Source organism: Notamacropus eugenii, chromosome 7, assembly GCF_028372415.1.
Source record: "Notamacropus eugenii isolate mMacEug1 chromosome 7, mMacEug1.pri_v2, whole genome shotgun sequence".
Lineage (NCBI taxonomy): Eukaryota > Metazoa > Chordata > Mammalia > Diprotodontia > Macropodidae > Notamacropus > Notamacropus eugenii.
The window spans coordinates 120,415,671-120,429,146 of NC_092878.1; the positions used below are offsets into that span (position 1 = coordinate 120,415,671).

The window sequence follows — 13,476 nt, forward strand, 5'->3', positions numbered from 1 at the left end:
GACTGCATGTCAAAAGAATAGCCATTAATCGTTCAATGTCAGCTTGGTAAAAGATGTCACTAGTGGAATACTGCCCTAGAGATTGATCCTGGATCCTATGTCATTTATCAATGGCAGATAAAGTCAAGTGGCATGCTTATCAACTTTGCAAATGAAAAGAAGCTGAGCTGACTAGCTAACACGCCAGAAGACAAAGTCAGGACCCAAAAAGATCCTGACAGGCTAGAACAATAATATCAGTTGATATTTGTAGAGCATTCTAAGTTTTGCAAAATGTTTTTAATACTTTGTCTCATTTGATCCTCATAACCATCTTGTGAAATAGGTGCTATGGAAATTATCATGCTTATAATACAGATGGAGAAAACTGAGGTACTTAAAAAATGAAGGCACTTAACAAAATTCAGAGGTAATATTTGAACCCAAGTGTTTCCTGACCCAAAGACCAGTGGTATGTCTACTATACAATGGTATTTCTCTCATTACATTAGATTGTGAGCTCCTTGAAGAAAGGGACTGCCATTTGCCTCTTTTTGTATCCCCTAGTGCTTACCACAATGACTGGCATGTAGTAGGCACTTAATAAATGTTTGAGTGACTCATTCAGAGAGAAACTCATTATGTCAAGTGAGATGAAATTAAACAGGAATAAATGTAAAGTCTAACAGTTGGTTCAAAAAGCCAATTAACAAATGCAAGATATGGTAGCATGGATAGATAGTATCTGATAAGAAAAAGATCCAGGAGTTTTACCAAATTGAAGTCAACATTATGTTATAACAATGAATGTAACAATGAATGTAACAATGTAACAAAAAGCTAATTTGATCCTACATCAGTGAGAGACAGTGCAGTAATCATCTTATTAGACAATGCCCCATTCAAAACCAAAACCAAAATCAACCAAAGTTATTAAGTACCTATTATGTGCCAGACAATCCATAGCATCATATTCATTTCTAGGTACCACATTTTAGGAAGAAGAAGAAGAGTGAGAGATATGGAGGTTATTACATGAGAAATGGTTGAAGGAATTGGGTGTGTTTAGCCTGGAGAAGAGACAGAAGAGAGAGAGACTGCCATCTTCAGCTATGTGAAGGACTGTCATGTAGAAGATGGATTAGCTTTGTCCTGCTGGTCCCCAGAGCTGAACTAGGAACAGTGGTTGTAAAGAAAGATTTCTGACACATTAAAGCTGTCCAGAAGCACTAGAGGATGACTTGGGAAGGAGTAGTAGATGTAACTCCTTAGTAGAAAGTTTCAAGTAGTAGTAAGATGATGACAGAAACACAGAATCTCAACATCCAGAAAGATTCCCAAGTCCATCCACTCAAACCTATGCCCACATCCTTTCTACTACACATCTGACAATGCTCATTTGACCTGCATTTGAAGTCCCTCAATGAGGAGAAACCCATGACTTCCTGAGGCAGCCTATCCTATGCCACTCTTGCAAAGTTCAAGTGGTCAGTAATTTTCTTCTTATATCAAATCTGCCCATTTACAACTTCCACCTATAGCTTCAGTTCCGTGTTCTAGAGAAGTAGAACAGATCTAATTGTTCTTCCATAAAACTGATACTTAAGTACTTAAAGAATGCTATCCTATACCCTCAGGTCTCCTTTTCTCCAGATTAAATATTCTTGGACCCTTCAACCAATTCTCACATGACAAAAACCAGGTCACCTTCCTCTTGAAACTCTCTAGTTTATCAGTGCCCTTCCAAAAATGTGGTGGCTAAAAAAGAATATAATATTCCTGGTGTAGTCTGACCAGGGCAGAGTACAATAGAACCATCACTTCCCCAGCCCCAGATATCATATTTCCTTTAACACAAGCTAAGATTTTCCTTTTTTGGGGGGAGTATCATATCATACTGCTGATTCATATTGAGCTTGTAGTCCACTATGACCCTCAGACCTTCTTCAATAAAGCTGTTATATAACTATGCCTCTCTTATCTTACACTTAAGATGTTGACTTTTTTCATCCGTGGTGTTTCATATTTATGCCTAATAATATCTATCTTATCGAATTCAGTCTATTGTTCTAGTCTTTCAAGAGCTTTTTTGCATCTGACCTTGTCTTTATTGTGCTTACTAGATTTGTGTCATCCATAAGTTAATTTCTATACCTTTATCCTAACCATTGGGAAAAAGTAAAGTAGTCCAACTACAAATCCCTTGGGTGCTCTAATGATCCTTCCTTCCAGCAAGCCACTGGGTCTGGCTCATCAGCTAGTTGTGAAATATGCATTCCTTGTCAGGTGTGTTATAGAGGGAGTTCTTGGCCGGGTATGGGTTGGACTAGATGACCTCTCAGGACTCTGACTCCTCGAACATTCTGCAACTCTGTAATACATAGTTTTGGGGTATAGACATGAATGTGGCATAAGTGTTTACATATGTGGGTGGCTCAGCTCTTTTTTCTCATAGAAGTCCACCTTGAAGGCTACATCAGGTCAGAGAGGTGACCTTGTTGGGACCTGTTGTTGCTCAGTCATTTCAATCATGTCTGACTCTTTGCGATTACTCCATTTTTGATTTTCTTGGCAAAGATATTGGACTGGTTTGCCATTTCCTTCTCCAGCTCACTTTATAAATGAAGAAACTGAGGCAAACAAGATTAAGGGACTTGCCCAAGATCACACAACTAATAAGTATCTGAGACCAGATTTGAACTCAGAAAGATGAAATCTCTCTGACTTCAGGCCCAGCACTCTATCCACTGTGCCACCTAGCTATTAAGGCCTACCATGCTTTAAATACTTTGAGTATTACATGGCTGTCACCTCACAACCAGATAAGTAAAGTCTGGAGGGGCTCACCACCAGATTGGTCTAAGGGCAATGAAAGTTCTAGCCACAACAACTCTCAAAAGCCATCTACAAAGTCACGGAATGGTATCTACATATAGACAAAATCATGGCTTTTCAATGGATTGAAGTATTGCCATAAAGTGTGACACAATGGTAAGAGTTCTGGATTTGGAAACTGAGGACCTGGGATCAAATCCTATCTCTGCCACTTTCTAACTATTTGTCCTTGGACAAATCACTTGATATGTCTGGTTCTCAGATTCTTCCACCATAGAATGAGAGGATTAGATGGATGCCCTATAAAGTTCCTTCCAGTTCTGAATCTATGATCCTAAAACATCTAACCAAACAGGATTGCCTACATCAAGTAAGAGTTTTCCAATGACACAAAGAGTTCTGGCTTGCAAGAAGCTAAAGGAAGTAATTTGTGTTTTCCTGGGAAAATAAACTAATAGTGATATGTCATGTCATTCACTTCCTTAATTTAAAGTCTACCCAAGTTCCCAGCTTTCTTGACCTAAGCCAACCATCATCCCCTGTAGCATCACATGCAAACAGCTGGAAAAAGGAGATGAAAAGAAAGTCAGAATGGAAGTCCAATGGCTAAATGGGCTGTGGTATATGATTGTAATGAAATATTGTTGTGTTATAAGAAATGACAAGTAGGATGACTTCAGAAAAACCTAGAAAGACTTTCATGAACTGATACAAAGTGAAATCAACAGAACCAGGAGAATAGCAATATTGTATGAAGAAGAACTGTGAATGACTTAGCTCTTTTCAGCAATGCAATGACCCAAGGTAATTCCAAAGGACTAATGATAAGGTATAGTATCTGCCTCCAGAAAAAGAACTAATTTTGTTTAAATACAGACTGAAGCATGCTGTTTTCCATCTTCTTTCTTTCTTTTCCTTATATTCAAGTCTTCTTGTACAAAATGACTAAGATGGAAATGTTTTACATGATTACATATGTATAACCTGTATTTGATTTCTTACTGTCTCAGGGCAGGGAGAAGAAAAGGAGGGAGAGAGGGATAAAATTTGAAACTCAAAACCTTAAAAAAAACTCAAATGTTAAAAAATTGTTTTAACACATAATGTAAATATATTAAATTTCAGAATGAAAGTTCAATGGTCCTAATAGTTATTTAAGAGAGGAGTTATTGGGGATGAGTGATCAAAAATGGGTTCTTAGTGGCCCTTTGGTTCTCCCTACTTCCTTTCCCTCCAGCTTTTTTTGAATATGGAATTACCCAAGGCTTGTGATTAGGAAGGGTCACACCCTTTCCAGAGGCACTGGTAATGGTGGGTTCCCCGGTCATCTCAGTAGTTGAATTCTTCTTAGACAGCTTCTGAGTCCTGTGACAAAACCAAACATTTTAGCTGAAATACTTTTCCAAAACCAACCAACTTACCAACTCAAATGGAGTCACAACCTTGGTGCAATTTAGAAAATTGCTTGGAAATCCTAATATTGTCTCCTCTGTTACAATATAAGTTCTTTGGAGGGCAAGAAGTGTTTTTCTCAGTGCTTAGCACAGGGTCTGGCCCACAGTAAGCCTTTAAAAAATGGTTGTTGGTGAATTGACTTTGTATCCTCAGCACTTAGGACAGGTCCTGGCAGTACATAAGCTATTAATACACACTTGTTGATTATGTTGCTTCTCACATCTTTATATCTCCCTTTGGGATAAGTTCAGGTGATACCTGTTCCATGAAGACTTCTGTGTCTTCTACAGAAGACACTACTACTACTACTACTACTACTACTGCTACTATTACTACTACTAGTACCACTACTACCACTACTACCACTACTATACTACTATTACTACTACTACTAGTACCACTACTACTATTACTACTAGTACCACCACCACCACCACCACTACTACTACTACTACACCACTATTACTACTACTACTAGTACCACTACTACTACTACTACTATTACTACTACTCATAGGGTCTTGAAAAGAGTAGTTACTTGGTAAATCATTGCTCTCAGCAGCAAAGTGGCATACTGGATAAAGCAGTGGATTTGTAGTCAGGAAAACCTGAGTTCAAATCTTGCTTCATACATAAACCCCTGGGCAAATCATTTAACCTCAATGAGCCTCAGTCTTCTGTATAGTGGGGATGATAGTACCTATCTCACCTGATTGTTGCTGGAGGCAGGAAGGTGGCAGAATGGACCTGGAGACAGGAAAACCCGAGCTCAAACCTGACCTTAGATACTTACTAGCTGTGTGACTCTGAGTACGTCACTTTGCCTCAGTTTCCTCAACTATAAAATCAGGATAAAAAATAGCACCTATATCTCAGGGTTCTTGTGAAGATCAGATGAGACATTTGCAAAGCACATAGCAGGTGCTTTATAACTCCTTGTTTCCTTCTTTCTACAGATGAGGAAATTGAGGAACAAAGACCCTAAGTGAACACAAATCACTATTCCCAAAGTAGCAGAGTAGAGCTGCATCCCACTGGAGGTTCTCCAATTCCCTGTCCACTGTTTTTTTGCTATTAGACACCATGGTACCAAAGGCTGATTTACATGCAGGGAAAGTGATGTGCAAATATGAAGTAATCAAGCTTTATGTAATGTTAATCTGTAGCAGCAATTTTATCTAATTTAGATTCTAAAACATCCTTAATTGGAGAGGGGAATACAGGAAAGGGATGTAGACCAATGAGATTGGGAATGAGATAGAGGGAGAAAAGCTACTGCTAATTCTCTGGAAATGAATTCCACATCTTAGAGATCCTACTGCAAGGCACATACTCCAAATAAGTGAATGATTTTTAAAAGGCTCTAAAAATATTTGTAGTAATACCTTTTGTGGTAGCAAAGAGCCAGAAACAGTAAAGAGGCATTTATTAAGTTCTTACTGTGTGTCAAGAACCATGCTAAGCACTAGTGAAACAAAGGACTGAAAAACCCTGTCCTGGCCTTCCAGGAACTCTCATTCCAATGGAAATGATGTAGAATATCCTTCAATTGGTAGGGGGAGTGACTAAACCAACTATGGTATATGGATACAATACAGTATTGTTGTGCTGTAAGAAATAATGGATACAAGGAAGTATGTGAAGAGTGATATGAACAGATACAAAGTGAAGTAATCAAAACTAGGAATAAATCAAAACTAATGACTGCAACAACGTAAAAGGAAAGACCAACAGCAACGAAAATAATTGAGATAGAATCATGAGACCAAAGGAAAAAATATGAAAATCTAGCTTCTTCCCTATTTGTAGAGATGAAGGGTTAGGTCAGATGTGGGTGGTTTACTGGTTAATTTTGCTGGATTGTTTCTTTTGTTGTTGTTCTTGAGTTGTATCTGATTCTTTGTGACCCCATTTGGACTTTTCTTGGCAGAGATACTGCAGTAGTTTGCCATTTCCTTCTCCAGATCATTTTACAGATGAGAAAACTGAGGCAAACAAGGTTAAGTGACTTGCCCAGGGCCACCCAGCTAGAAGTATCTAAGGCCAGATTTTAATTCAGGAAAGTGAATCTTCTTGACTTCAGGCCCAGTATTGCATCCACTGTGGCACCTAGCTGCCCCATTTCTTTTTTTTATCCTTTGTTATAACGGATTAATCTCTAGAAGGTGGAGAGAAGATACATATGTATAGATATATATAAATACACTGAGAAATATAGGTGATGGAAAAATAAAAGGTACTAAATAATTTTTTTAAAGAAAGAAAATTATTTTATGCTATACTGCAGCATGTTTCTAAAGTGAGAAAACCTGGATTCAAATCCTTCCTCTGATAATTACTACCTCTGTGACCTTAGACAAGTCACTCTAGGTCTCCAGGTCCAAGTTTGCCTATCTGTAAAATGAGGGGATTCAGCTAGATGACTTTTAAGGTACTTTCTAGCTTTAGATCTATGATCTAGGACCCTATTGTCCTGTGGATTCACACGTGCAAAGTAAAAACATTGCCATTTCAAGGTCAATGCTGATCTTGGTGCTTCAGTGATTGTAGAGGAAGAGGGGGGAGGGGAGGAGCAGGCTTAAATTAGCAGTTTTAGTTTTACATGAATGATGTAGCCAGGGCTGGGGTATAAGTCCCTTCAAACTTAAAAATGAAAATTTTGTTTTTGAGGTGAGTAATTTACTGAACAGAACCTTTACATAAAGTAAGAAAATCAGTTCAGAATGACCCTTATTAAGAGATGGGGGGGGAGGGGCGGGAGAGACAGAGACAGAAAGACAGAGACAGAGAGACAGACATAGAGACGGATTTCACAAAAAGAAATGAAAAAATATGCTTGCCAACCCTTTACTTAAACAATCCCCTCTCTACTTGTGCCTTTGGGAATAGGGTAGTACAAGCCCATGATGTGTGAGGGCAGCTGAAGAAGTCTTTATTTGTATATTTATCCTATATACATCATTCAACCACTTTAGCTTTCAAATCCCAAGTCAAGAAAACAGACTGATTTGCAATTAGCTTTAAATCCAGAGCTCTGAAATAGTCAATAGAACATGAGAAATGTAGTGGCACCGTGACCATAGCTTAATATACTTTCACCCATTAAATAAGAAAAGTCCCTGACTAACTTAATTACACTAAGAAACCTACGGACTGGAATTTCTCTCCCAAATCCTTTTTTTTTTTTTGGACAGGGATGAATGGAAAGAAGGAGGCAGGTATTACAAACGTAATAGCAAATAATCCATTTTCCTTCTGACCACCAAGGGTCATGAATGTCTCAGCTGTTCAATATTCCTTCTAAGAAAGGCAACTGAACATCAGATTAAGAAGAGATATTGTTGATAGCCAATAATGTCTGGATGTCCATTTTTGCCCCTTAAGTTACTGCCCTAACTATACTTACCAATCCCATTGGGGATGGTTGTCTATGAAGAAGCAGTCACCAGATTGTGCCCTATGCTAACGTTCATGGAATAGAGCAGAGCCATTCTCTCTGAGCATAGGCAGGTTGACGTGCTAAACCTCTAGAAAATTCCCCACTGCGGTCCTTGTCTTGCCTCCTGGGTCCAGGCAAAACAAGTTTAGACTTTTCATCCAAACGGTAATCCTTCAGATATTTGATAAGTTAATTGTTCCCTCCACTGGAGTGCTGCAACGAACTCCTAGGTTCAAGTTGATTGTTAAATTTTCAGGGTGAACATTTAAATACACCTAAGAAATTGGCAAATGCTACAGATCAGGGCTTGACTTATTGTTTTGCTGCTTTTTTAGACTTAAGAAAGTGATGGATAAAATGTTAATAATGCAGAGTAAACTTAAAAGTATGTCATGAATAAACTTTTTTCTTTTTGAAAGTTAAACATTTACCAATACAACCCTGCCTCTATCTTCTCTTGCTTTCCCCAGGCTAACTGTCCCAGTTCCATTAATCCAGCCTTCTATGGCATGGGTTTAAGTCTCCTGATTATCCTAATTGCCCTCCTCTAGAGTAAGCTATTTAATGAACTTGTAGGACCTCTTGTCTCTCCCATTTTGTACTGATGCAATTGTGGGTTGTTGTTTTTTTTTTAAACTCAAGCATATGAGTTTGCATTTATCTTTGTCTTTGAGTGTAATTTCCCAGAGAATGGAGGCCAAGTCTATTAAGTCTGCAAGACGGATTATTTTAAGGGTCAGAAGAACTTCAGTTCAAATCTGGCCTCAAACACTTACCAGCTATGTGACCCTGGGCAAGTCCCTTGATTCCGATTGCCTTGCAAAAAAAATTAATTTTAGATGATGATGATGACAACAGGAATGCAGAATAACCTATTAATAGATAGAGAGTTGGGCTATAAATCAGGAAGACCAGGGCTGAATCTCTCTCTGCTCATCCAAGCAACGTTCTAAAACTATACCCTGTAGTTGTTCAGTCTTTTCAGCTGTGTCTGACTCTTCATGACCCCATTTGGGGTTTATTTGGCAAAGATAATAGTGTAGTTTGCCATTTCCTTCTCCAGTTCATTTGACAGATGAAGAAACTGAGGCAAGCAAGGTTAAGTGACTTGCCTAGGGTCACACAGCTAGTAAGTTTTGTTATTAAAAAAGCTAGTTCTACAGCTCATGGCCTTTCAGTTGAGCACAGATGGTTGCTTTGGTTAGAAGAGGAGATGAAGCATTTGTTCTGAATTTCTGATAAAATAAAAGTTTCACCTGAAGTAGTAAGTGACCCCCAAGGCCAGGAGGAGAAGCAGGACCAGCACAGCCAAGCAGATGACCACGGTGATACTCTCATTTGTCATTGGCACGTGCCGCGTCTCCCCAGCTCCTATGTCGCTGTACTGACAGCGCTCTCCCACGAAGCCAACCAAGCATCTGTAACACATACATGCCCAGAAAAAAAATAACAGCTCCCCACGGCACCCGTGTTATCCGCCTCTGCCACCCTCAGTTTACTTCCTGACCATCCCAGCATCCAGGAGCAATGTCTGGTCACGGTCCAACCCCAGCCCTTATGTTTCCAACCCTCAGCCTTTCTGAAGGCATCTTAGAAATCCATCATGGATCAGAGAAGGTCATTGAGATTTACAGGCTAACCCAGTGAGGGCTTTTTGGTTTTTGTCTGTTTGCCCTGGGATTGACAGTGAATTACTTGCATTCCACCTCTAGAAGGCATTGATTAAGGATCAGTTAGTCTAAAATCCCGAAAAGCCACGCATAAAAACCAGCCCCCATTACCTGCAACCTAAGAAACAGCAGAGCAGATAAGGTCAAGGCAAGAGGAAAAGCTGCATAGGAGCCATCCCCAGCCCATCTTTGTGGAGTCTCTGAAAAATGACTGGTGCGGAAGGCGGGAAGACACAAATACCTTCTTGTAATGGTAGCAACTGGGCATAGGGTGCTGGGCCTGGGCTTAGGAAGACCTAATTTCAAATCTGACCGTATAACCTCTGTTTGCCTCACTTTCCTCAACTGTAAAGTAAGGGAAAAAAATACTCAAATATAGTAATAATACCCAAATGGAGTCACAAAGAGTCAGAATGACCGAAGCGACTCAAAAGCAATAAAAATAGCATCTAACTCCCAGGGCTGTTATGGAGATCAAATGAGAAAATACGTGTATCCTACATAATAGGCACTTAATAAATTTTTCTGCCTTTGATTATCCAATTCCCCCCTTTTCCAGCATTCTTCAAGACTTAGTTCAAATTGACTTTCTGCAAGAAGCTTTTACTCGCCCTCCTTAATTCTAGTGCTCTCCTTCTGAGATTCTGAACTGTTTACCATGTGTGTGCCTCAGTGTGTGTGTGTGTGTGTGTGTGTGTGTGTGTGTGTGTGTGCGCGTATGTATGTATAGTATGTTGCATACAAGATATATTGCAAAAAAAATGCATAGCTGTTGATATGTTGTCTTTCTGGTTAGAATGTAAGTTCCTCGAAGTCAAGGATTGTGTTTTTGCTTTCTTTGTATCCCTAGCGGTTAGCACAGGGCTTCCCAAAAGTAGGTACAAAATAAAAACACATCGACTGACTGACAAAGCCTCCAATAAGGAAAAAATTAGTGCAAAAAAAAGAAAGACCTCTCTCTCTCTCTCTCTCTCTCTCTCTCTCTCTCTCTCTCTCTCTCTCTCTCTCTCTCTCTCTCTCTCTCTCTCTCTCATACACACACACACACACACACACACACACACAACATTTTCATTTGTGGGATACATTATGAAAATATTGCATTGTCAATTTCTTCCTTTGTGATTAAATTTCATTAATGACACAATGGTGCCATCTACTGGTCAAAAGCTCTCTTCCATCCTTTCCCAGATGAACATATGGTCCTCCCTTCCACATCATGACTTTCCCCATTGCCATTTCGATATATATTGTGGATGAGCATAAGAAATTAAATGAGAATATTGGGAATTTTACAGACGCCACAGACAACATGTGAAAGCCAGTAGACAACACAGAAAAAGTTTAGAAACTCAGAAATGCATAAAATATATGTATAGTATTTTATAATACTGACATACTTTATCTTTTAATATCATGACAATTCAGACTCCTTCTCTGATATGAAGGAAGGCCAAAAAATTGTATGTGGACTTTCCAGAGAGTAAGGACACCACACATCTAAACCCTCCCCCTGCCCCAGGATGTGGAAGGATAAGTGGATGTTCAGTATTAAGCTAATGGTATTCTATCATCTAACCAAATACTGTCAATCAGTGAGATACGTAAACAACAGTGAAACAGTCCCTGTCCCTTAAGAACTTATTTATAATCTATCTACCTTGGGCTGGACCTGAGACCCAGAGAAGTCTAAATGACTTACCTGAAAGTTACAGAGCTAAGTTAGTTACTTCCACACTTAAGAGTATTTACTTCAGGTAGATCCTGGACCACTAATATCAATCAAAAGGAAATCCAAGAACAATGAGAGAAAAAAAGTTACTTCAAACATGTTCCACATCAATTAAATCCAAATTCCTCCAGAATTCTTCTACTTGGCTCCTAGATATTCCTTACTGATCTTGGCCAGATCAACTGATGAGGCCAAGCTGATAGTAAGCTCAGTGTTCACCTACACCAGGCATATGGGAAGAGGCTCCATGTTGTCATGGGAAAAAACACTGGATTAGGAATTGGAAGAGCTCTGTTTTGGTTCTAACACTAAAACTAACTAGTTGTATACCGCTAATTTGGCTGTGTAACTTTTGGGCAAGGCATTTAAACCTCTCTGGGACTCAGGTCTAACCCCAGAGGGTTAGATGATCACTAAAGCCTCGTTAAGCTTTCTCTGACTGACATGCAAATGAGATGGATGTACCTGATGGAAGGATATGCACAAGGTTCATGAAATCCTTTTCAAGGAGACCTCCCTCATCCTTCCCTCCTGTGAGAACAAGGAGGGGAAAAACAGAGATAACTGTTGGAGAGCTTGATGCTTACTTTGTGTCCTACGTGCTCTAGGAGTACTGTTGCTTCCCATATGTTGCTTGACAGACAATAGGAAGATACTGTCTCACCTTGGACCACACTTCTGGCTCTCCACACAGATTTGGGAAGCTCTAACTATCCCAGGAGTGTGTAATGGAACTGGTTGGAGCTCTCAGAATCTGTTTCAGGATGCAGTTATCCCAAAGATCTTATAATGAAGAACACCTTAACGAGGCTTTGTCTAGCAGTATTCAGTCTTGATAATGATTCTCATTGTCTTATATTCATTTCAAAGAAAATGACCTAAGTATCAATGTGAGAATGTGAGAAACAGCATTCTACATTATTCATCTCCAGAAACATGCATGAAAATTAAGCATTATTATTGTCAGATGCCTATTATGTGAAATTCAAGAGCATTTACATAGTTTCAGAAGATTTGTAAAAATAGCCCCACTAGTAATAAGATGTGGATGAGACAATTCATTGACAGTTAATATAAAACAAGAAGACTTAAGTACTTCAGGACATGTCTTTGTAATCATCAAGTATTCAGGGGTATTCCCTCTCCTTTGACAGAAGTGATAGCAAGTGATGACGATGATGACATTATTATTAATAATAACAACTAACATTTTTCTAATGCTTACTGTGTGCATAATGCTTTACAATTTTTATCTCATTTGATCTTCACAATAACCCAGGGCAGTAGGTGCTATTATTATCCCCATTTTAAAGATGAGGAAACTGAGGCAAACAGAAATTAATTGACTTAATATTTATATGTGATTGATCTTTACATGAATTGAGAAAAGGATTGACAGGGAAACTGAAAAAGGAGGTGAGTCAGTCGTATAGTTAGAGGGAAGAATTACAAATGGATGCTCTGTTTGTATTCAAACAAATGAACGCTCTCCTCATAGTCAAAAAATACAATATAATAATTATCATAAAAATTTTAAAATAATGATAACTAGAATTTATATAACACTTCAAGCTTTAGGAAACCATTTAAAAATATTATATCATTTGATCTTCATAACAACCATGAGAGGTAGGTAATAGCATTATCTCTATTTTACAGACAAGGAAACTGAGACAGACTGAAGTGAATGAACTTAGCCAAGGTCACACAGCTAGCAAATGTCTGAGGCTGGATCTGAACTCAGGTCTTCCTGACTCTAGGTCCAGCACTGTACCATCAAGCTCCCTCCATTCTATATTTATATATAATTATTCATCATATATTTAGAGCAGTGATTCTAAAATAGTGTGATCCAGGGACCTCTAATGGTTAAAATCATTTTCATAACAATACCAAGATGTTTTAATTTCCAATAACGTAAATACAGATATCTATGATCCACAGAAACAAAAGCTCTTTGGAAAGTTGTAAAAGTTGAGAATCATGAATCTAGAGAAAAGGCCCAACATGCTGGGCAGATGTCCCCTGTGGAAGATCCCTGGCGCAGTGTGGAGCAGGGGTGGGGAACCTGTGGCCTCAAGGTCTCATGTGCCCTTCTAGTTCCTTGGGTGAAACCTTTTGACTGAGTCTAAGCTTCCCAGAACAAGTTCTTTTATTAAAGGGGTGTGTTCTGTGAAGTTTGAATTCAGTCAAAGGGCTACACTTGAGGACCTAGAGGGCCACATGTGGCCTCGAGGTCACAGATTTCCCACTCGTGGTATAGACAAAAGTTGCCCAGGATGAGAAAGCATGGATGGGTAGCAATATGTACCACAAAAGATAGTACCCACATTGATGAGATCTCAGATCCATGAACGAACCAAAGA

General features: G+C 39.0%; 1 protein-coding gene across 1 annotated transcript in view; it reads right to left on the minus strand.

The window, feature by feature from the left end:
• Positions 1–13,476, minus strand: part of EGF (epidermal growth factor) — a 143,017-nt gene that overhangs the window by 17,476 nt on the left and 112,065 nt on the right. Inside the window, exons 21-22 of the mRNA XM_072623378.1 lie at positions 8,965–9,126; positions 4,074–4,179 (exon numbers count right to left, since the gene is read on the minus strand). Of these exons, the coding sequence (XP_072479479.1) occupies positions 4,074–4,179; positions 8,965–9,126 (268 nt within the window). The remainder of the gene's footprint in view (positions 1–4,073; positions 4,180–8,964; positions 9,127–13,476) is intronic.